Here is a 24,325-nt window from a genome sequence, read left to right on the forward strand (position 1 = left end):
TCTAAAAATGACTTCTGGCAAGGTCATGACTTTGAACAATGTCCTTCATGTTCCCGAAATGAGAAAGAATTTAGTCTCTACTGGACTTCTTGTTAAGCACGGTTTTAAGTGCGTTTTTGTATCCAACAAGGTTGTAATTAGTAAGAATGGAATATTTGTGGGAAAAGGTTACCTCACCGAGGGCCTTTTCAATCTAAATGTAATGGTTGTTGAAAATAATAATAATATTTCAGCTTCTTCTTACTTACTTGAGTCAAATGATTTATGGCATGTACGTTTGGGTCATGTCAATTATAAAACCTTGCGGAAAATGATTAACTTGGAAGTACTGCCCAAGTTTGAATGCGAAAAATCAAAATGTCAAATATGTGTGGAATGTAAGTATGTTAAACATCCTTATAAGTCAGTTGAAAGGAATTCAAATCCTTTAGACTTAATTCACACAGATATTTGTGACATGAAGTCAATACCATCTCGCGGTGGAAAGAAGTATTTCATAACTTTTATTGACGATGGTACTCGATATTGCTATGTTTACTTACTGAATAGTAAAGATGAAGCAATAGACGCATTCAGGCAATACAAAAATGAAGTTGAAACGCAACTTAACAAGAAAGTAAAAATGATAAGAAGTGATAGGGGTGGTGAATATGAATCTCCTTTTGAAGAAATATGTTTAGAATATGGAATTATTCATCAAACAACAGCCCCTTACACGCCCCAATCTAATGGGATTGCGGAAAGAAAGAATCGCACATTAAAGGAGATGATAAATGCGTTGTTGATAAGTTCTGGTTTGCCACAGAACTTGTGGGGGGAAGCCATTCTTACGGCTAATCGAATATTAAATCGAGTGCCCCATAGCAAAACACAATCCATTCCTTATGAACAATGGAAAGGAAGGAAGCCCAACTTGAATTATTTTAAAGTGTGGGGGTGTTTGGCAAAAGTGCAAGTTCCTAAACCCAAAAGGGTAAAGATAGGACCGAAAACCGTTGATTGTGTTTTCATAGGATATGCGACAAATAGTAAAGCATATCGATTTCTGGTTCATAAATCAGAAAATCCCGACATTCATAATAATACGGTTATAGAATCAGATAATGCTGAGTTTTTTGAAAATATATATCCGTATAAAAAGGAATGTGAGTCGTTTGGTGAAGGATCTAAACGACCTCGGGAAGAAACAAAAGAAAGTACATGTAATCAGGAGAATCCAAGACGTAGTAAACGTCAAAGAACGTCTACTTCATTTGGACCAGATTTTGTGACTTTCTTATTGGAGAATGAGCCTCAAACATTTAAAGAAGCTATGACTTCTTCGGAATCATTGTTTTGGAAAGAGGCAGTCAATAGTGAAATAGAATCCATATTGAACAACCATACATGGGAATTGGTTGATCTTCCTCCTGGAAATAAACCTTTGGGTTCTAAATGGATTTTTAAGAGAAAAATCAAAGATGATGGCACTATTGATAAATTCAAGGCAAGGCTCGTAGTCAAAGGGTATAGACAACGAGAAGGTCTAGACTACTTTGATACATACTCTCCAGTTACAAGAATTACGTCCATACGGATGTTAGTAGCATTAGCTACAGTGTATGGTCTTGAAATTCATCAAATGGATGTTAAGACGGCCTTCTTAAATGGAGAGTTGGAGGAAGAAATTTACATGGAACAACCTGAAGGGTTTGTGGTTCCAGATAAAGAAAAGAAGGTATGTAGACTTGTTAAGTTTCTTTACGGACTAAAACAAGCACCCAAACAATGGCATGCAAAATTTGACCAAACAATGTTGTCAAATGGTTTTAAGATAAATGAATGTGATAAATGCGTGTACATTAAAAATGTTCCAAATCACATAGTCATTGTTTGCCTATATGTGGATGATATGTTGATAATGAATAATGACATTGCCAACATAAATGCTACTAAGCGTATGCTCAATAGCAAGTTTGATATGAAAGACTTGGGAGTTGCTGATTTAATTCTGGGAATTAAGATCAATAAGACTCCTCAAGGTCTGGCATTGTCACAATCTCATTATATTAAGACAGTACTTGAAAAATTCAAGCACTTGGGCTTTAAAGTTGCAAAGACTCCAATTGACGTGAATCTTGCATTAGCAAAGAACAAAGGCCAAAGCATATCACAATTGGATTATGCTCGTGTATTGGGATGCTTAATGTATATCATGAATTGTACACGACCAGACATAGCTTGTGCTATAAGTAAACTGAGTCGATATACGAGCAATCCAGGCCAATCTCATTGGATGGCAATGAAACGAGTTTTGGGATATTTAGAACATACCCAGAACTTTGAATTGCACTACAGTAATTTCCCTGCGGTGATTGAGGGATACTGTGATGCAAATTGGATCACCGGTTCAACTGATTCTAAGTCCACGAGTGGATATGTATTCACTATTGGTGGAGGAGCGGTATCTTGGAAGTCGTCCAAACAAACATGTATTGCCCGCTCTACAATGGAGGCTAAATTCATAGCCTTAGATAAAGCCGGTGAAGAAGCTGAATGGCTCCGGAATTTCTTGGAAGACATTCCATTTTGGCCCAAACCGTTGGCACCAATATGCATACATTGTGATAGTCAAGCGGCAATTGGAAGGGCTGGGAGCGTCATGTATAACGGTAAATCTCGTCATATACGACGAAGACATAAAACCGTTAGGCAATTACTCTCTAGAGGAATTATCACAATTGACTATGTAAAGTTAAGTGATAATGTGTCGGATCCACTTACAAAAGGCCTAACTAGAGAGGTAGTTGAGAAATCATCAAGGGGAATGGGGCTATGGCCGAGAACAAGTCATTGTGGCGGTAACTCTACCTAGAAGACTGAAGATCCCAAGATCTAGGTTCAAAGAGATCAAACAAAGTCATTAATGACGGTTCAACATTGTCAAATAAAATTTTAGTCCATTCTCGTGATGAGACAATGTTCAGTACCAAGGATAAAGCATTAAGGCTTTTTAATGATTTCTAAATTTGATACGGGGTATATCAAATAGTGTATCTACAGGATGACACGTTTAGGAATCACCTATTTAAGTGTGAAGTGTGAGCCGCTTCAAGGAGAACTTTGTAAGGCCAGTTCTCTACGCACTTATGAAACCAGGCGGTGTTCATGGCTGAAACGAACACAACAATGAGAACCAAAGACGGTTAAGGGTTGATTGTGTGACTTATGGTTGTCTAGGTATACACCAAAGATCGACGGTTCAAAGATATCAAATCTACCGATTGACCGAGTATATCCGACATAAGTTTACTACGGAAAGTTCAAAGGGAAACCTACTTATCCAGATGCAATTAATCCTTGCTTGTAAATCACACAGTTTTTTCATGCATACTTCCGTGATATAGCCATTCCCCATTCATGTTGGGGATTGTTGAGGTTTTATTTTTTAAGATGTAATATTCTTAAAATGAGGGTGAATGGGAAATGGAGGGAAAATAAAATTTTGAGTAAAATTTTAAGTTTCCCCCTCTTAACAATGAGACATTGTCCCATATTGGAAGTGGAAGACATTTTTGGTGGGTATATATATAATTGCTCTTCTTGTAGCTCTTAAAGAGTTAAGAAGAAAGCAAGCCTCGCGCCGTCGTCGTCGTCGCTCGCTCGGCTCGGCTACGGCTACGGCTTCGGCTTCGGCTTCGGCTTCGGATTTGGATTTGGATTTGGTCAAATGATCGATTGATTGATTAATTTTTTGGACCAAATTTATTTGTTAATAGTAAATATTAACGTAAGATTATCCGTATTTGTAAACGGATATTTTCCAATCCGTGTATTGATAATTTGGCAGCCGGATAATGGTCTTCCCACCATGAAGTGCTTGCTCCACAAATATGAAGTGCTTGCTCGACAAATATGTAATACTTGATCCACCATGAAAGGTGGACGTTTGGTCTTGCACTCCTTCTTGGCTGCTATATATATGAGTAGCAAATGTTGAAGAAATACTCAACTCAACATACAATTCGCTCAACAAATTGGCTATACATTGCACTCCTTCCTCTCAGAACTTCCATACGTTTTTCTGAGTATATACTCCTTCGTTCTGCATTGTTTTTTAACTTCAAACAAAGCAACTGTAAGTGTGATTTGCTACCGAACTTTGTGTTCGCCGAAACACTGGGGTTTGAAGTACCGCTACACCAGTGTGTTATTCGTTCTATCCTGGGAGGAAATAATCCATTACCTTGGGTACTAGGAGGGGATTAAATTCCTTAAGGAAACACTGTGAATTCAGTGGGCTCGAATTTGTTATTATTGTTTCATTACGTTAACTTATATTTTGCAGAATTAATATTTACAAATACAGCAATATTGACCGGGAGTAACACGACATACCAAGTATTATCTCACACTGTGGGGAGGTTAGTGTGTACACTTAGCTTACCCCTACCTTGTGAGGATAGAGAGTATGTTTCCAATAACCCTCGGCTTAGGAAAGCATAAGCACCACATTAATGAAAATATAGACAAGAAGGAACAGCCCAAAAGCCATATAAAAAGCAGAATAAAGACAACAAGATAAAAAGGTGATCACAATGAAAGAAAACAACGGTTAGTCAATAAAGACCTGCTACCAACAGAAAGCGAGACTGCGTACCGATACTACTGTTAAGAACACTCTAGAATACCTACTCTACTCCCCTAATCCTCGAACTTCATACCTTCCTATCAAAGGTCATGTCCTCGGTCAGTTGAACCTGTGCCATGTCTTGCCTAATCACCTCTCCCCACCTCTTTTTTGGCTTACCTTTACCTCTCCGTAGGCCTTCCAATGTCTCTCATACCTTCTCATCGGGGCGTCTTTGCTCTTTCTTACTCACATGACCAAACCACCTAAGGAGCAAATTTTCCGTCCTGGCCTTGCCATTATCTTCCGCTGTTTCTGTAACAAAGGAACTCACAGATTCTAAGGCTAACTGATTTTGTGGCCTAAACCTTGCAAGATTATTTGATTATAGTCTTATGTTTGATTTTATCTACTATCTATATATAATGTCGCTTTCTGCTGTAAAATAACATATTAAGGGAGGAGAAAAAGGAGGAGGAAGAAGAGCGTGGAGAGCAGAAATAAGCGAGGTTCACTTCTGCACTAAGTTATTCATTCTCCCCTTTTGCTACTTGGCAAGGCCATCTTGAATGATTATTTCTTCTTTATGCTGCAATTAGTCGTCGTTATACACTAGCTATAAAATCAACACCAATTTTTTTATCACACAGACACAGATGATGTTCAATTATATAAGACTTAGGGCCCGTTTGGCCATAAAAATATTTCACTTTTTCCCAAAAAAATTTCATTTTTTTTTGAAATCATTGTTTGACCATAAAATTTTCAATTTTCACTTGAAAATGAATTTTAGAATTTTTTGAAAATTTGAAAAACTTCAAAAAGCTATTTTTTAAAATTTTCACTTCAGATCACTCACAAAAGTAAAAAATAACCCAAAATTATTTTTATGTCCAAACACAACTCTAATTTTCAAATAACATTTCCACCTGATTTTCTTTTCACTTTTTCCGGAATTTTCCAATTTTTAAACGCCCACTTATGCCATGTTCCACTAAAACTCCCTGTGTTATTTCTCAATTCTAACTTCCATTCGAGAATGCTCTTGCCTATTGGATAAATACGTTTGAAACATAGAGTGTGTTAGGCACGAAGGAAAATGTTTTCATGAAAAATGAGTTATTTTATCATTTTTTTTTGTTTGGTTGGTGAGTGAAAATCTTTTCTTTAAAATATTTTCTAGTGTTTGGTTAAAAAGTAAAAAATATTTTTTAGAATTTTTTTTTAATGCTTCTCTCCTCACCCTCTTCCCTCAAGTCCCAATGTTTCCTGTGCTTCCTCCCCCTCCAAATACTCAACGTTTTCAGGACACTTTTTTTTTCAAGAATTTAATTATTCTTCTAAAAATTCATACAAACGTAAAGAAACTAATTTTTATACGCAAAAACAATATTAAAATTTGTGCTTCATTCCTAAAAAGAAAATACTCTTTTTTTGGTTGAAAAAAAAAGTATTTTTTCTATAACATAAAAATAAAGTACTCATTTTGTTAAAATGAAAAAAATTACTTTTTCTACCTCATGAACAGAAAATATTTATTTTGTTGAAATGAAAGAAAATACTTTTTCTACATCATAAAAAGAAAATACTCTCTTTGTTGAAATGAAAGAAAATATTTTTTGCTACATCATATTGTTGAAATAAAAGAAAATATTTTTTTACATCATGAAAAGAAAGTACTTTTTTTTTGTTGAAAAAATAAAAATTAAATACTTTTTTATATCATGAAAAGAAAATACTCATTTGTTGAAATGAAAAAAAATACCATATCTATAACATAAAAAAAGTATTATTAATAATATTTCTATTTAAGGGGGTGGGGTGAGGGTGAGGGTGAGGTGGGTGGGTAGGTAAGTGGGGGTGTGAGTTGGTGGGGATGGAGTGGGGAAGGTTGAAAGAGAGTTGTGGAAAATGTTTTCCCTTTTTGGGAAAATATTTTTCTCTGGTTGGAGGACAATGAGTTAATGAGGAAAATGTTTTCCAAAAGATTTAAGTCAACCAAACATGACAAAATTGGAAAATATTTTCCTTCGTACCTAACACAATTAAAGAACTTATTGCGATTTGTGTTAGGATGAAGCTCATACGAGCTTTGGAAGATGAAATAATGAGAAAACCCTAGAAGGGTCGAGAAGAAGAAGAGAGAGAAACAGAGAAAATATCAAAGGGAAAATAATCGTGTGTGCTGCTTTATTTCATTATTGTGTATTTATATTTACATCGATAAAATGTAAAACGTAAAATGAATGTGTAATTGTGTAATTGGGCCCAGATCCTATACAGTTGTCCATTGGGCCTTTTATTTGGATGGACCACCAGATTTGGCTCTAACACCCCCCTCAAGCTTGAGGGTGAAGAAACACCAAGCTTGCTAAGAATATCATAATAAAGCTGAGTAGACAAGGCCTTAGTCATAATATCAGCCAACTGATTTGAGGAAGAAACATAATGAAGAGAAAGCAAACCAGAAGACAAGCATTGGCGGATATAATGGCAATCAATCTTAATATGCTTAGTTCTCTCGTGGAAGACAAGATTCTTGGCGATATGTAGAGCAGCCTCACTATCACAATACACAGGAACATGAGTGGAGATAGGTAAGCCAAGGTCACCAAGTAGTCTGATCAGCCAAGCTATTTCAGCAGCAGCTTTGTGCAAAGCTCTATATGCGGCTTGTGCCGAAGACAAGGATATGATACGTTATTTCTTGCTCTTCCAAGAAACAGGACTTCCACCAAGAGCGATATAATAACCACTGAAAGACTTTCGAGAGATAGTGCAAGAACCCCAATCAGAATCAGGGAAGCCCATAAGGGACATGTCAGGAGAATTGGAAAGCAAGATGTCGTGAGTAGGGTCATTCATGAGATACCTTAAAACATGAAGTGCAACTAACGTGTGTGGAACCTGAGGATGTTACAGAAATTGACTTAGATGTTGAACAGAGAAAGAGATGTTAGGCCTTGTGTGTTATAAAAAATTCAACTTACCAATCAACCTTCTATACAAGCTAGGATCAGAGACAGGTGCTCCATATCCAAATGAAATTTGATAGAAGGATCCAAAGGTGTGAAAACAGGAGAACAATTCTGGCAGTTGAACTCAGCTAGGAGATAAGTAGTGTACTTGGACTGGGTCATAAGATAGCCCTGAGGATGAGAGGAGATCTCCAATCAAAGAAAGTAATGAACTGTGCCCAAGTCCTTGATTTTAAATTGATTGTCCAGAAATAATTTCAAGGAGTCTAACTCAGTAACATCATCCCCATCTAGCAATATATCATCAACATAGGCATCTAGCACAACAAGAGAACCAGATGAAGATTTGGTGAACAAAGAATAGTCATTGAGACTAGAAATATAGCCCCTAGAATGTAGTGCTTCAGACAGTTTAGAAAACCACTGTATGGAAGCCTGGCGGAGGTCATATAAAGATTTCTTGAGTCTACAAGCCAAAGGAGTGGAGGCAGAAGTAGAAGAGATATCCAGACCAGGAAGAATCTTCACATAAACCTCTTCATGAAGGTCACCATGTAAAAATACATTATTGACATCCAACTGATAAACAGTTCAGCCTCTTTTAATAACCAAGGTAAGGAGACACTTGATGGCAGTCAATTTAACAACTGGGAAAAAAGTTTCAATGAAATCAATACCCCCTTTTAGAGTGTCACCCATGATGACCAACTTTACCTTATACCTCTCAATGGAACCATCTGCCCTCTGTTTAATCTTGTAAACCCACTTACAAGAAATAACTTTCTTGTGTGCAGGGAGTGGAATAATGTCCCAAGTCTGGTTGGACTCAAGAGCTTGAAATTACTTTAGCATGGCCTCCTGCCAAGTAGGATGTGAAGCTGCCTGCTGGTATAACTGAGGCTCTTGCATATGCAACTCAGTTTGGGACACCTTAGAAAGGTAAATGACAGGAACATGAGGTAAGACAGAGGTACAACTGTAATCTTTGAGATAAGAGGGATAAGTAGCAACTCTAGTGGATTTCCTGAACAAGTACAATAGGTAAGTGAGGACTGGGTGAAGGTGTGGAATAATTGTAAGGAGGAGAAGTGGAAATCCTGGTAGAAGGTGGTGAGGCTGAACAAGTACAATAGGTAAGTGAGGACTGGGTGAAGGTGTGGAATAATTGTAAGGAGGAGAAGTGGAAATCCTGGTAGAAGGTGGAGAGGAAAAGGCAGATGTAGGAGAAAAGTTCACAAAAGGTTGTGGTGGAGAAGCTCAGACGAGCTTTGGAAGATGAAATAATGAGAAAACCCTAGAAGGGTCGAGAAGAAGAAGAGAGAAACAGAGAAAATATCAAAGGGAAAATAATCGTGTGTACTGCTTTATTTCATTATTGTGTATTTATATTTATATCAATAAAATGTAAAATATAAATTGAATGTGTAATTGGGCCCGGATCCTATACAGTTGTCTATTGTGCCTTTTATTTGGATGGACCACTAGATTGGGCTCTAACAATTTGCACATCTTCATAAAGTACACAACCTGCTCGCTAGTACATCATCCGGACCGAACCGACATGAACAAATTTATTCAAAACATCCCTATTGTAAAAGATTAAAGATTAAACACAACATCACCGAAGAAATCATGAAAACTTTTATTTAAAATACAATAAGTGAAGAAATATTTGACTCAAAGGCTGCAGTCTAGGGGAATCACAACCATCTCCGAGATATCTGCATTTGCGAAAAAGTAGTTTCTCAACTCTTGTTGCTCCATACATGTAAAGTTTTGCAATTTGACTTTCTTTAACACATGCCTCCAACATTTCCATGGTAGAGATGCACAACAAGGCTTCTCATCATCATCCGATGCATCTTCATATATAAACTGTCAAAGAAAATCAGTAAGTATTGACTATGAACAACAAGAACAAAGGTAAAAAACTAACTTCATAAAGAATCAATCATGAAAGTAGTACTAGAAAGGCTTAAAACTCCATTGGTGTTAGCCTATGAGCTGCTCGCATTAATCTTAAGCATTATGTGAACGAAGGAATTATCTCAATGAGTACAATGAATGGGGTGCTTTCTAATGGCAAAGAATAAAATGAACAAAGTAATAATGGAGTTTTGCTGCAATTTCTTTTTTCTTAGAACTATAAGCAAGTCGACCAGTCAAATAGCAAAATAGAGTTCTGTTGCAATTTGTGCATGCACGGCTGGAGCCAGATTAAACCACCCCGGCCCTAAGGGCGGAGAAAAGGAGGAAACAGTCACGGCGAAAGGGGAAGCTTCATCCAATCCGGTAAGATCAAAACAATGTTCAGTTTGAGAAGGCAAGAGGAGCAAATGTCAAGTATATAGAATCTTTAAGGCCTGAATTCCTTGGTTTTAGACTTCCTGTTGAAGTTGACTGACTGCATATAACTGTTGCTTTATCCAATGCCACCATTCTGTCTTAATAATCACAGATAAGCAAGAGAACCAAAAACCTATAACCAATCGATAATGTTTCCAAATACATAGTTTGGGGCAAAAAATATTTACAAGATCAACTTTTAATGGTCTAATAACAGTTTTGAACCTCACCCATTCTTATACAGGGATTAAAATGACTTTGCAAGAAGTTACAGTTCTGCATTGGTTGGTAGCAGAACCAATTACGAGGGGCGTTGTCACTAAACAAAGAATCAAAAGGCAAAAAACTACATAATAATAAAGGTGCAAGAAAATCTTATTGGAGTAACAACTAACTATTTTCAATCTTTTATTAACTCGGTGCCTTTAAAGGATGAACTGTTACCTTGAGGGTCTTTAAGCCGGGAGCTCGGGTAATAAAAGATAGGGTGCCCAGGTGAGGAGAAATCCAAAGCATGCTATCAATAACGTCGACAACTGAATAGTTCGATTGATTCTGAAGGTTTACTTGCAAAATATTAGTACCATATAGGGGAGGAAGGAAGTTTTCTCTCAGGTCTTTTGGTATAACTATTACCTGCATCCAGAAAAAAAACAATTTATAAGAAACACACAATAAACTGCTTCTTCAAGCAGTGTAGCTAGCTAGATAATTTCTGGGACACATTACCCTGTCGCAGTGGCACGACAATTCAATAACCTTGGAATGATTGAAGTTAGCAAGAAATTTCGTGAGCTTAGAGTGCCAATGATTGTCGTCAGCTTCCGGGGTTAAGCAGAAACTGGCTTCCAGCAAAATTGAAGCTTTCAATTTGAATGTTGACAGTGGATGACAATTGTATTGGAACTTTATTAAATTAGGAGTGTCCAATTCAACAGCAATCAGATTATCACACCGTGAGGCCATCAGCCATTTGAGCCTATCACTCGTGATCTTCATGTTTTTCAATGTCTCACAACCGAATAATTTAAAGATTTCAAAGATAGGTAGACTGGAAAAAAGGCTCTCTAACCATTCATCAGTGACAGCAACGCAATTGAGGTACAACGTCTTGAGGGCTTTGCAAGCAGTTATTTTAACTACCTTTAGATTCCCATAAAGGCTGTAGATCTTATGATCTTCAAGATTAATTGCTGCAATATCAACCAATTGAAATACAAAAGGGCAAAATTCCAAGTTTACCTTTTTCAGTTTAGGTAAAGAAGTATCACCCAACTTGAAAACTGGCAAGTCCATCAAAGTTCTGCAAATACAAATCCTCTAAATTGCAGCAGCTTGTGCACAGAGCCTGAATAAATTCCTCGTTCAAAAATACGTCAGAGAGGCGCAACTCTCGCAAAGATGAAAACTTTATACCATTAGAAGGCAATTCAATCTTAAATCCATCCAAACGCAGCACATTTAGTGCTTTGGCAGCAAAGATTGCCTCGGGCAAGCTGTTGTATTCGAGTTTGCCTTCATAAATAGGTCTGCTTACTCTTAGATTCAACTCTTTGATATTACAAGCTATGAGTATCTTAATCCAATCATCGACATAAGAAAGCCAACGATGATGTGGTAATCCTAGAGAGAATTTTTGCATGGAAATCTTGTGCTTTTGCCGATTTGCTAGGGTTTGATTCACAACATTGACGAGCTTTGGCATGTCTTTTGACTTGAGGAATTTATCACCAAAATTAGAGGAGAGTGAATTCCAAGCACTATCCCAAACCTTGGACAATGTACTCATTTGAGCGGCATCTTTAGCAAGAAGGAAAGACAAGATATGCTGCAAAATTGGCTCTGGCAATTTGGAAATTCGGTCCGCTGCTGCGTCCACGTCACTTCTCCCTTCCATCGATTCCCAAAACCCTAAGCCTGACACTGAATAATGATAATATTTATAAGACTGTATGTCATTCTCTTCTCCTAAACCAAACTTACCAACGGAATGTACAAACCAAATTCCAAAAGGAAAAGAATGTGTAGGAAAGGATGTAAAAATTCTTCGATTAATTTTAAAAAGGTTAAATAATGAAAATAAAAGAAATAATAAAAAGAAATTTATTGTTTTCATTAATCATTATATCACCATACAAGGAATTACTTGATAGACTTTCTTTGTTAATGGAAATGCTATTGGATTCTTAACATTACTACAAAAGGAAATAATGGAATTCTTTAAAAAAATTCAAAAGGTTCAAACAATAAGTAAAAGCTACTTCCTTCGTTTCATTTTATTTATGTCTTAATTTGACTGCGTGTGTTTAAGAAAAGTAAAAATATCTTTTGAATATTGTAGTCTTAAAAATTGTAAGTTTTGAAAAAAATAATATTTGGAGTTAAGTTGAAAAATGGTATTTGAAATTTGAAATTATGTTTGAAGAGGTATTTCACCTGAAAAAATATTGTCGCTTTGTGAGTGGGAAAAGTTTTTCTGAAATTTTTGAAAAAGTGGTCAAAATAACTTTTTGGTTTTTGAAAAACTTATTTACGAATTTTTTTTCAAAAACTTGCAAAATTTCATAGACAAATACGTTTTTGAAAAAAAAAAATTCAAAAAAAAAGGAAAAATAATTATGGACAAACGGATCCTTTAAACTAAAGATGTGTGTAATATATCAAAATATCTTTGAATCTTGTGTTCTTAAATATATCATGTGTGATAGTGAAGTTAAAGAGTTACTAAATATAAAAAAGACTTTTTTTTTAAATAGACTGAAAAAGAAAGTAAGACACATAAAATTGAATAAGTGGGAGTAATAGTTATATTTTAAAAAGTTGCAATTACAATTTCATCTACTATGGAATGCACTTACGAAAAAATAAATAAAGAATGATCAATATTTCATGTTTTCTAATAATAGACATAAATATAGCCAGATAATGCAAAAAAAAAAAAAAAAATTACACTGATACCAATTAAAATCGTGCACAAATTCTACGCTTGCTGAACAGGGGTAAAATTGGAATTTTTTCTTTAACATGCTATGCTTAATAGGTACTTTCGTGCTGTAATTATGGTACCCCTCCAATAGGGAATACTCTTACATTGTGAAAATACGTTTTCCAATTTCTAGGCCCCATTGATCTATTTTGACACACCAGCACATCAATGTTCTTCCTTTGTGTTAGAGTATGTGATTGCCACGCTTTTGTAAGATGGTTTATATTTGTTAATAGCCATAGATATCACAGAAAAAATTGAAATATGACATATTTCTTTTGTGAGCAAATGTTTTTGCCAAAACATTTTTTTATTTATGTATTTTTAAGTTTGATTAGGTATAACTTATATATATGCATAATTGTAAGGATAACATACTGCATCAGATTAAATCCTCAATATTACAGTTTTACAAGTTAATTTATTTAAACCCAAATTAAATTCAAATTATATATGTAACAAAACTTATACAAATTTACGTAGCATTTTTAAGGAAAACTGGAGTTATAAAAATTTAAAAAGGAAATAAAAAAAGGTTAAACTGTATGCGTTAGTGTTCAATTTAAAACCAAATTTACTTTTGATGGGTCCATTAATTAAAAATACAACACAAACTCCTAAATATGCTCTAAAGAATAACTTTTAGTTAGATTATCTAATATGGTAAATGATTGCAAGTAAAGATAAAGAAATTATGAAGAAATAAAATTTTATCCTACAAAACTACATGACCAACCTGAGAAATGAGGTGAGAACTTGCATGGTTAGTTACTTGATTAATATTATTGAAGTGTAGATGCTTGGATATTATGCGAAATTTGTAGTGCTTTTAGACCAAATTTTTTGCAACTTGGAGTATATTTCAAGGATAATAGCAAATGCATCATAGCTTTACAATCTTATAATTTTAAACTTTTAATTGGTTTTAATTGGAGCATAGATGGTTAGTAGATACTCTTGATAACTTTGTATTTTTTTTAATAAGATTATCCAACTATCTATGCAGATGGATCTTCTTAATCTTTTACGCTCTAAAGTTCAAATTTACACCATATAAAATGTGAATAACCTAAGCCTAAATTCTCTTATTCTTATAATTCTTTCAAATATTCTTTGTACTCCGTATGGTTCATTTTTTGATCTTGACCTGTTAAATATTTGACTTTTGATTCAACAATTATGTATTAGGGTAATTATATATATTGGAGAGTTGATAACTCAGGAAGAAGTGTACAATTCAGAATGACTTGAAATATTCTCGTGTAGTAAAATATTTTTCTTTTAATGTGAAGTCAAATTCAAAATAATAATTTAGGATATTTAGAAAAATATTTGACATAATTTTTGTCATAAATTTTTTTGGAGCATCAGAATTTCAATATTATGGTCGAAAAAATTGGTGATCGTCAGAATTTTTGGTGCTTCAAATTCTGGCACGAGCCTATTTTCACGAAATATTTCGTTAAACGAGATCAAAATATAAATGATGGTTTAGAAAAAGTCCATCAAATGTAATCTACCTATATAAAATAGGAGAAGCAAAAGCACTATATTAAGACAAGTGGCATAACCACAAAAGGCCAAATGGCAATGTTAAGACAAAATAAACTACCTTCTAACTAATTTTTTTTTTTGAATTTTAAATTTTGAATTAATTGGTAACACTACTTGAATTAATAAATATAGATATCTTATAATTATCTATAAAAAACGAAAATATAAAATAAAATAACAATTCATATATATATATAAAGAGAAGTAAATAATTCTACGATGCCAAGTGGCATAACCATAAGACAACAAGTGTAGATTTATAAAATAAAGTTCCAACAAAGTTGGAGTTTAAAAATTATTTTAAAATAAAACACGAAATTTAAAAAAATAAAAATTTGCCAATTCAAATTGGGGAGTAGTTTTAAGTTGGAGTTTTAAAATTATTTTAAAATAAAAAATGAAAGTAAAGAAATAAAAAACTTTCAATTCAAAATTGGGAGTAGTTATTATACTATATGGTAATTTATTAAAAATTTATATGTCAATTTAATAATGTTAAATAATGAATAATACAATTAGATAACCAAGGAACAAATATATATATATAGAGAGAGAGAGAATAGGAGAAGCAAAAGCACTATATTAACCCAAGTGGTATAACCATAAAAGGCCAAGTGGCAATGTTAAGACAAAATAAACTACCTTCTAACTAATTTTTTGTTTTTGAATTTTTAATTTTGAATTAATTGGTTACACTACTTGAATTAATAAATATAAGTATCTTATAATTATCTATAAAAAATAAAAATATAAAATAAAATACCAATACATATATAAGTATTTCTCACATCATGAGATAAGTATTTCTTCCATCATGACATAAGTATGAAATTATTATTGTATCGGCCCAAAACCTTGCTAATTGTTCTTTACGGTGCTTCCTCTATCTCTATCAATTAAAGCCTTATATCCATAGAAAAAAGTTGCTAGGCTTTTTTATTTTTAAAAATATTTCAAGATTAATAAAATAAATATATCTTCTCTTATATTACAAAAAGAAAGCGTGCAGATAAAAATATTAAACAAAGTAATATGCTAATAAAATTTTCTATTAACAATGTAAAAATACTAAATATTGGATAATAGAATAAAGAAAAATATATAACAAAAAAGTTATTCAATGACTATATAAGTCCCTTTAATTTAATAGCAATTTTATTATTGGGTATACCATATATCACATTGACAAATAAGATGACAATTGAAATTTATTAAAGCAATATGATCTAATTTGTTCAAACAAGCCCCATTACAATTTAATTAATATTTTTTAATATTGACAGCGTATCGTACGGGTACGATTACTAGTTTCTTGCTAATAGTAAGAGATAAAAACACACACTTGCATATTGCACGGGCCATCCATCATCCAGTTCAAAAAAGAAAAGAGAGCAATTTTATTCGAAATAATTATATATTTCTTTCGTTTCGTCAGTAAGAAGGAAATAAAGTTAAATATGTTTGAGCATGTCATTAAAATATTAAAATTTAAAAGTTACTAAATATATAAGAATAAATATATTTAAACATAGCAAAAAAGGGAAAAGTTTACCTATCTTTCAAGGTTATAATGGTTCTTGGTATGTGGATGCAGCAGCGGACCGAATTTCCAAATTGGCAGAGCCAATTTTGCTGCACATCTTGTCTTTCTTTCTTGCCAAAGGTGCCGCTCAATGTATGCTCATATTACTTGTGTAAATACTCCGTACATCTGATGTGAAATTGAAAATAGCCGGAGTATGCAAGGGAACTCTGTTTTTTCACATAAAGTTTGGTCCTTTCCCCCTTTTTCTCTTCCTTCAACGGTTAAACCTACACATACTCTCATCTGCCCATTAAAGCTACAAAATTCAACCCGTGGGACAAAAGGTTTCCTTTTTCCACGTTGCCTACTCTTCTCATTATGCCCCCACGAAAAGTTTGCTTCTTTTTAAGGTAACTCTGTCTGTTTTACTTTCAATATGCCTTTGAATTTTGTGTGTGCGATTAAGTGCTGAAAGTATTTTCTTAAAACACTATTTCTGTTTAAGACTCCCAATTGAGAGCAATTTAGTTTTATTGACTAGTTGGATTAGAAGACTGAAGGACACTTTGAACTTTGATGTGTTGACAAGTAAAAATTTAAGTGTTAATTGTAAAACTTTCTTTCTGCTTGGTTGAATTTTGATTTTGCTGATCAGTGACGTGCAGTTACATTTACTGCAAATTATCTACACTGTTGAAGCTCCAAAGCAAAGTACTTGTTTTATCTACAGAAAAAGTATGTCTTACGCCTAATTGAATGCTTCTATCCGTGGTTCTGAATAAATTTCCATTGTTCTGGTCTTTGAAACAACTAAGAAAAGGGCGAATACGAGAATTTGTTGGTATAAAACTTTAATTGTTAGATTCCTCTAAAGAAATGTGCTGTCTTGGTTCTAGTTTTGGAGAAAAGAGTCAACTTGCATCCAAAGGACTGGTTTTACTTTGTGCTGAAATGGAGGTTGGAGTAGAGATGGAAACCCTAACTAACTAGGGAGATGAGAGAAAAGAAGAGGAGCATGAAGATGAGTGCAACAGTAGATAGAAATGAATGCACTGCTTTCATTACTTGTATAAGCTGATATACAAAGACTTTACTAACTAATCTAATCACCTCACTAACCAATCACATGTATCATTAACTAACTAACTAATACACTAATCTCCTAACACATAAATAGACTAAACTACTCCTGTATTCAAGTTACATCTTTTGTCTCAACACTCCCCCTTAAGCTAGGTGGTAGAAAGACATCAAGTACACCTAGCTTGGACAACAAATACTCGAGGTAGACCTTTGGTTAGAATGTCTGTTAACTGCTCCTTTGTAGCTACATATTCTGTTTGTACCAAACCATTTTGTATCTTCTCCCTTATAAAGTGAAGGTCTATTTCAATGTGTTTGGTTCGTTCGTGAAACAATGGATTGGCGGCTATTTGAATTGCTGCTTTACTGTCAGTGTAGATGTTCACGGGGATACCAACTTCTATACCAATGTCTTTGAACAGACCAAGTATCCATACCAATTCAGCTACAGTTGATGCAATGCTTCTGCACTCAGATTCTGCAGAGCTCCTAGAAATGGTGCTTTGTTTCTTTGACTTCCAGGATATCAGGGAATCACCATACTTGATGAAGAAGCATGTTACTGATTTCCTAGTGATAGGGCAGGTTGCCTGGTCTGCATCACAATATGCACTGATAATGTTTCTCTGTTTGTTAGACAACAATATGCCTTGACCTGGTTGGTTCTTCACATATCTAACCACCCTTTGAGCAGCTTCCAAATGTGATCTTTTCGGTTTCTACATAAACTGGCTTAGAGTCTGAACACTATATGCTATGTCTGGCCTTGTGACAGTTAAGTAGAGTAGTTTCCCCAGTAATCTTTGATACTGAGCTGCTAGTATGTTCATCATACTCCTTAGTGGTCAGTTTGATGTTGGCTTCAATAGGTGTTGTTGCATCTTTTGCAGCTCCCAGTCCAAGCTCAGAAATCAGCTCTAGAGTGTACTTCCTTTGGTACATTAGAATGCCTCTTTGTGACCTAGCAAACTCAATGCCAAGAAAATATTTAAGATCTCCTAGATCTTTCATTTTGAATATCAGTTACAACTTGGTCTTCATCTCAGCTATTAGTGTCAGGTTAGGCCCAGTGATTAGCATGTCATCAACATATACCAAGATGATTATGATGTGTTCCCCAGATCCTTTACAGGGAGTGATTATGTTGGCTTTGCATGAAGCCAAACCTCAGAAGTGCCTCAGACAACTTAGCATTCCCGGTGCATATTTAAGTCCATACAAGGATTTCAAGAGTTTGCATGCTGGTCTTGTCTCCCCCTGACTCTGAAATCCTTGTGGTAAGGTCATGTATATCTCATCATAGAGATCTCCTTGAAGAAAAGCATTGTCCACATCCATTTGATGAATGTGCCAATGTTCAGAGGCAGCCACAACTAGGATGGTTCTAACAGTAACCATCTTATCTACTGGACTAAATGTTTCTTGGTAGTCAATGCCCTCCTGTTGGCTGTACCCTTTGGCCAACAGCCTGGCTTTGAACCTCTCCACCTCTTCTGTAGCTTTGTACTTCACCTTATAGATCCACTTACAACCAATAGGCACCTTGCCTGCAGGTAAGGACACCACATCCCAGGTGTGATTGGATTCTAGTGCAGCAATTTCATCTTGCATAGCTTCAACCCACCTAGGATCTTGAGCAGCTTGCTCAAAAGAAGTAGGCTCATGGATTGCAGAGAATGCTATCAAATAGGCCTGATATTTGGGAGAAAGTCTATCATAGGACACATAGTTAGCAATGGAATAGGGAACAGATTTGTGTCCAGGCTGTGACACAAAGTTTTTCATCCATATGGGAGCCTGCCTTGTCCTCAAGGATCTCCTCAGACCAGTGGAGTGCTGAGTAGAATGAGGAAGTATATAGGGCATCACATCTGCTGCTGACTGGTGCAAGGGAGAAGAGTCAATAGACTCATGCCTAGCAGGAACAGAAGGGAGTAAAGGTTGTTCTTCACTAGAACTGGACAAGCCAGGAGGCAAGAAAATAAGAGATGATGTGGTTGTGATGTCTTTGAAGGGAAATATATCTTCCCTGAAGGATACATCCATGTTGGTAAAAAAATAATGAGAAGATAGATCCAGTAGAATGTAGGCTTTCTAAGTATCCGAGAAGCCCATGAGAACATCTGGCTTAGCCCTGGGCAGAAGTTTATCTGTTTTATGAACTTGCTTGGCATAGCACAAGCAACCAAGAATTCTTAAGTGACCCAGGTTAGGTGCCCTACCATACAACAGTTCAAAAGGGGAAAGACCATGAAGTACAGAAGATGGCATCCTATTTATGAGGTACACTGCTGCAAGCACACAATGCCCCCAATACTTGATAGGAATATTGGCCTGAAACCTTAAAGCTCGTGTGACTTCTAGGATGTGCCTGTGCTTTCGCTCAGCAACTTCATTTTGCTGAGGAGTATAAGCACAGATTCTTTGATGAATGATACCATACTTCTGAAATAATGTGGTACAGTTAGAGTTGACAAACTCAGAGCCATTGTCTGACCCGACTGCTTTCATAAGTTTGTTAAACCGAGTTTGAATGAACACAATAAGCTGAGTAAGCACCACACATACATCATATTTGAGCTTCAGTAAAAATAGCCAAGTCATCCTAGTAAAGTCATCAACAACTGTCAGAAAATACTTATTGCCATCAAAAGTTGCACAGTTATATGGGCCTCCAACATCAAGATGTATTAGATCAAATGCAGCAACGGTCTTAATACAGCTAGAAGGAAATGGCAGCCTGGTTTGCCTAGCACAAGGGCATACACTACATTTATTGATAGTGTCATTGATACAAGCTAGTTTGGCAGCAAACAGTTTTCTAAGAACAATACTAGATACATGACCTAGTCTTTTATGCCACAAGGCAACATCAATTGTAGTGTCACCCTGCCTTGACTATTCCAGCAGCAGCTAAAGAGACTGCAGTGAGCTTCTTGCCACCATATCTCTGCATAAAGTATAGACCATCTCTTTCTCTACCAATCTCCCTCACCCTGCCATTGAAGAGATCCTGAAAGACACAGAAATTAGGATAAAAGGAAGCAAAGCATTTAAGATCTTTTGTCACTTTGGAGACTGATAATAAGTTGAACTTGAACTGAGGCACATAGAAGACTTTTTTAAGTGTGCTTCTGTCTGAAATATTACTGTCACCAGTGTGAGTTACTTGAGTGACATCTCCATTAGGTAATAAGACTGTATTAGGCTTAGATGGAGCAACTACAGAAGTCTTAGTAAGCAAGTTAACATCTGACACCATATGATTAGTTGCTCTAGTATCAATAATCCATTCTTGTGGGCTAGTAGATGCTAAGAGAGCAGTGCTAGTACCTGTCACATTTTCTTGAGCAGAGGAAGTTGAATTGTTCAGAATCTGTATTATTTGATCATACTGTTCTTTAGTGAAAGGAAAAGCACTTCCTTGAGTCTGTGGAAAGGAACCTGTGTAAGGTCCATGTACTTGTATAGAAGAGGATCATGCTAGAGCTTGAGGACCAGAATGACCTTGTGTGTGATTCATTGCTTGAGAATACTCAATTCCTTGAGTCATGGTCTGTTGAGGATTTTGATATGCAGGCAAAAGAGGCATTGGTGGTTGCTGAGAAACCTGGTTTGACGCATGATTGGAGTACATAGGCATAGTGTATCCAGGCTCGACCATTGCATTATAAGCCCCAACTCCCCCATTTCTTTTTGAATTTATAATCTGATGGATAACCTATTATTTTGAAGCAATTTTCTTTACTGTGGCCCTTCATTTTGCAAAACTCACACTGAATGTTATAATTCTTCCTAAATTTTGGATTGAAACTAGGTTTAGCACTGTATAGTGCAGTTGAATCATAAGGATGTGTATTTACAGTAGGTGAAGCTCCTAAAATACTAGCAGAAACAGCTACAGCTCTTTGGCTTTCATCACTCATAAGCATGGCATGTGCTTGATTCACTGAAGAAAGTGGCTTCATCATAAGTATTTGGCTATAAACTTGAGAGTAAGAGTCATTCAAACCCATTAGAAACTGGTACACCTTTTGCTTTCGTAGATGCACAATAAACTCCTTTGTCTTAACCCAATCACAGTCACGAGTGGGTATAACAGACTCAAATTCATCCCAAAAGTCCTTGAGCCTTGAATAATAGACAGAGATAGAGGAAGTGCCTTGACTTAGGGTAGCAATTTCCTTGTGCAAATTGTAGCAATGAGTATCATTCACTTTGTCAAACCTCTCTTGTAAATCCGTCCACACCTTCTATGCACTAGTGGCATAAGCAATACCACTAATTAAGGCTGGTGCAGCTGAGTTCATCAGCCATGACAACATAATTGCATTGCATCGTTCCCATTGTTACCAATACTTCTCACGAAATAGATCTTTTGGCCACCTGCCATCAACAATACCCAGTTTATTGCAGCCAAGTAATGCAATACGCACATATCGATACCACAAGGAGTAATTATCAGTTCCAGTCAGCTGGAATGAAATCAATGAAATTCCACTTGTGTCGCCAAGAACTAGGTATAGAGGGTGAGTGACTGCAACTGTAACACCTTCTTAAAATTCATCATCGGAGGATGCATGTGATGCATTTTCAGCTGTGACAGTTGCATTTTCATGTTCCAAATCATCAATCGCCATTGTTGAGTACTTTGGGCTTCGAATTAGAAAAATGAGATCTCAATTGTTTGAGACTAAAGAGTAGATGAGAAGACAGATGATCGATTTGTGAGCTTCGATTCAGAGCTCTAGCTCTGATACCATGCTGAAATGGAGGTTTGAGAAGAGATGGAAACCCTAACTAACGAGGGAGAAGAGAGAAAAGAAGAGGAACGTGAAGATGAGTGCAACGGTAGAGAGAAATGAATGCCCTGCTTTCATTAGCTGTATATATACAAGACTTTACTAACTAATCTAATCACCTCACTAACCAATCACATGTATCACTAACTAACTAACTAACTAATACACTAATCTGCTAACACATAAATAGACTAAACTACCCCTGTATTCAAGTTACATCTTTTGTCTCAACACTTTGCAAGACTAGATTGTTGTTATCACCACGAAATGAGTACTGTAGCAACATGCAATTCATCCAATTTTAGACAATGTTTCAGGGGTCCATATGTTTCGCTTAACAATCTATTTTAGTTCACTATTGTTAATTGGTTTCTTAATTGCTAATCTTCCAGCATCAAACAACAATATTATTTTTTTTAGTTTTAATGGATATCAGGTCTATGCAACTGCTGCTGAAACTGATTAGCAAAAATGGTGGAAAAAGAGTGCGCATAATATGATCGACATACATTCAACTCAAGAGTTTTTAGATGCATTAAGTCAAGCTGGATATAGATTAGTGATTGTTAAATTCTATGGCACATGGTGTGCCTCATGTCGGGCATTATTCCCTAAGTTGAGTAATCTCATTAGGTACTAATGTACTTTTTTCTGTGTTTCCCTGAGTAATAGTCCGTTTCTTTTTAGACCACAAATTGTTGTTACGTGCATTGTTAAACTATACAAGAATGACCATCACTTTTGCGTGGTAAACCTGCAGCTGGAAGTGGCTGCGTCTAAAACATCATATTTGACTAAAAGTTTGTGTAATTTAGCAAATAGGTCTCTGCAATTCAAGGAAAAATTTATCGCAAAATTACTTCAAACTTAAAGGGAAACAAATTTCTTTTGCCACTGCTCTTTTTATTTTCCTATTTTGGTTTGCTTTATCCTGAACAATGTTAGCTCTATTGGAGTAGATTGTAAAGAGGCATTAACTTGCCTTCAAGTTCTCAAAGTTTGTAGCCCACCCACATCAGTTATATACATCTCTCTACCAATGTATTTTTATTTAAATTTTTAATTTTGTTTCACTTGTCTATCTGTCACCATTATATGTATCTCTAGAAAATGCCACGTTATTCAACTGTCTGAATCATTCTGAGGGAATTGCTTTTTTATGCCTCCAATGATCAGCTGTGCAAGATTGCTCAACAACACACAGAAATTTTTTCATTAAAATGAATTTTGACGAGAACAAGTCCTTGTGCAAAAGCTTAAATGTAAGAGTCCTTCCATATTTCCACTTCTACGGAGGAGCTGATGGCTTGTTGGATTCCTTTTCTTGTTCTCTTGCAAAGGTAGGACATGAACACCATATATGTGATATTTCATTTATCATTACCATTATAACCTACTACAATGTAATCCTCTCGACTATCCATTCTTCCTCTCTCTGTGGACACTAGGTCCAAGGGAAAAGAAAGAAATGAATAAAGGGATAGAGAGGGGTGGTCGGAAAGAAGTAGGCTGACCGAATAGAAAAGCATATAATAGGATGGTGCAATCGTTGTAATTTTATTTTCATTTTGTATGCTATCTTTTTCCACTAACTGTGTTGTTCCCATGACAAGAACACGCAAAAAGCAAATTAATGTACTCTTTTGGTTGGGTTGTGAAGACGTGTTCAAAAATATTATGAAGCTATTGACAATATGTGTCTCTCTAAGTAAAATTTGAAATGAAATGAATGAGAACACCAATAGCTAGAATGGCCACCTGAAGCACCGCCATCAATCAAGTCTTTTGCTGACTGAGATTTATTTTCCTTAATGTCATTGGTTTGATAAGAATCTGGTCAAAGCATCAGGGTATTTCTCTATCTCACTCTAGGCTCCTTGGTACTATTGAAATTAGGACATAGATAATTGTAACTTTGAGGATAATGATCATGGTCACTATTCATATATCCTAAGAATACTGATTTCTTTTTTGTCTTTTGCTTTTCTCCTGGTGAGCTTGTACTCGACCTGTATTGGCAAGATTTATCCAATTGTTGAGCTTATACCTGTCCATAGTGTGGCAGTATTTTCAAAATAAATGAGTCCAAGAGTGTCATGCCTTAAACCAAGTGTTTCTGCCCCTCTAATGCCAGAAACATTGGAGTGGCAATTTATAAAGGGAATTAAGGACAAGCTATATTTAAAACTATTTTTAAGCCTATAAATAGGCACTCATTCTCTAATGATGATGCAACATAAATGATTCCTATTTCTACTTCTTCTCTCCCGTACGCCTATGTTCTTTCTTTCCTTTATCTTTCTTTCCAATTTAGTTGGCCTTATTCCTTTTTCTTCTTTATTGGATTTGAAAATTTAATTTTGCTGATTTCTGTATCCTCTAAATAAATAGAGATGGGCTTGTTTAATACTGAAAAAATATTTTACATTGCTGAAATAGTTT

At 35.4% G+C, this 24,325-nt stretch overlaps 1 protein-coding gene and 1 long non-coding RNA gene across 3 annotated transcripts; one reads left to right on the forward strand and one right to left on the reverse strand.

Moving 5' to 3' along the window:
• Positions 1 to 8,928: 8,928 nt before the first annotated feature.
• Positions 8,929 to 11,830, reverse strand: LOC107770166 (putative F-box/LRR-repeat protein At5g41840). Its single transcript, XM_075242799.1, has 4 exons — positions 11,343 to 11,830; positions 10,663 to 11,236; positions 10,378 to 10,569; positions 8,929 to 9,462 (listed from the first exon to the last, which is right to left on the reverse strand). Exons 1-4 carry the CDS (start codon positions 11,828 to 11,830, stop codon positions 9,265 to 9,267), a joined length of 1,452 nt encoding a protein of 483 aa, XP_075098900.1. The 3' UTR covers positions 8,929 to 9,264.
• A 4,192-nt stretch (positions 11,831 to 16,022) lies between these two features.
• Positions 16,023 to 23,577, forward strand: LOC107770165 (uncharacterized). Of its 2 annotated transcripts, none has more exons than XR_001644543.2 (2): positions 16,023 to 16,408; positions 23,060 to 23,577. It is a non-coding gene; the product is annotated as an uncharacterized LOC107770165 (long non-coding RNA). The 2 variants fall into 2 exon arrangements; XR_012705302.1 differs by lacking the exon at positions 23,060 to 23,577 and adding an exon at positions 22,320 to 22,749.
• Positions 23,578 to 24,325: the final 748 nt, after the last annotated feature.

Source organism: Nicotiana tabacum, chromosome 22 (assembly GCF_000715075.1).
Source record: "Nicotiana tabacum cultivar K326 chromosome 22, ASM71507v2, whole genome shotgun sequence".
NCBI classification, from domain to species: domain Eukaryota; kingdom Viridiplantae; phylum Streptophyta; class Magnoliopsida; order Solanales; family Solanaceae; genus Nicotiana; species Nicotiana tabacum.

What these genes read in the sequence shown, in the direction of transcription:
- LOC107770166 (XM_075242799.1), bottom strand. Translation starts at nt 11,830, where the DNA reads ATGGAAGGGAGAAGTGACGTGGACGCAGCAGCGGACCGAATTTCCAAA. An exon ending in TTGCCTTCTAATGGTATAAA is followed by an intron (nt 11,237 to 11,342) that starts GTTTTCATCTTT and finishes TTGTATTTGCAG; the next exon opens with AACTTTGATGGACTTGCCAG. An exon ending in TGTCGTGCCACTGCGACAGG is followed by an intron (nt 10,570 to 10,662) that starts GTAATGTGTCCC and finishes TTCTGGATGCAG; the next exon opens with GTAATAGTTATACCAAAAGA.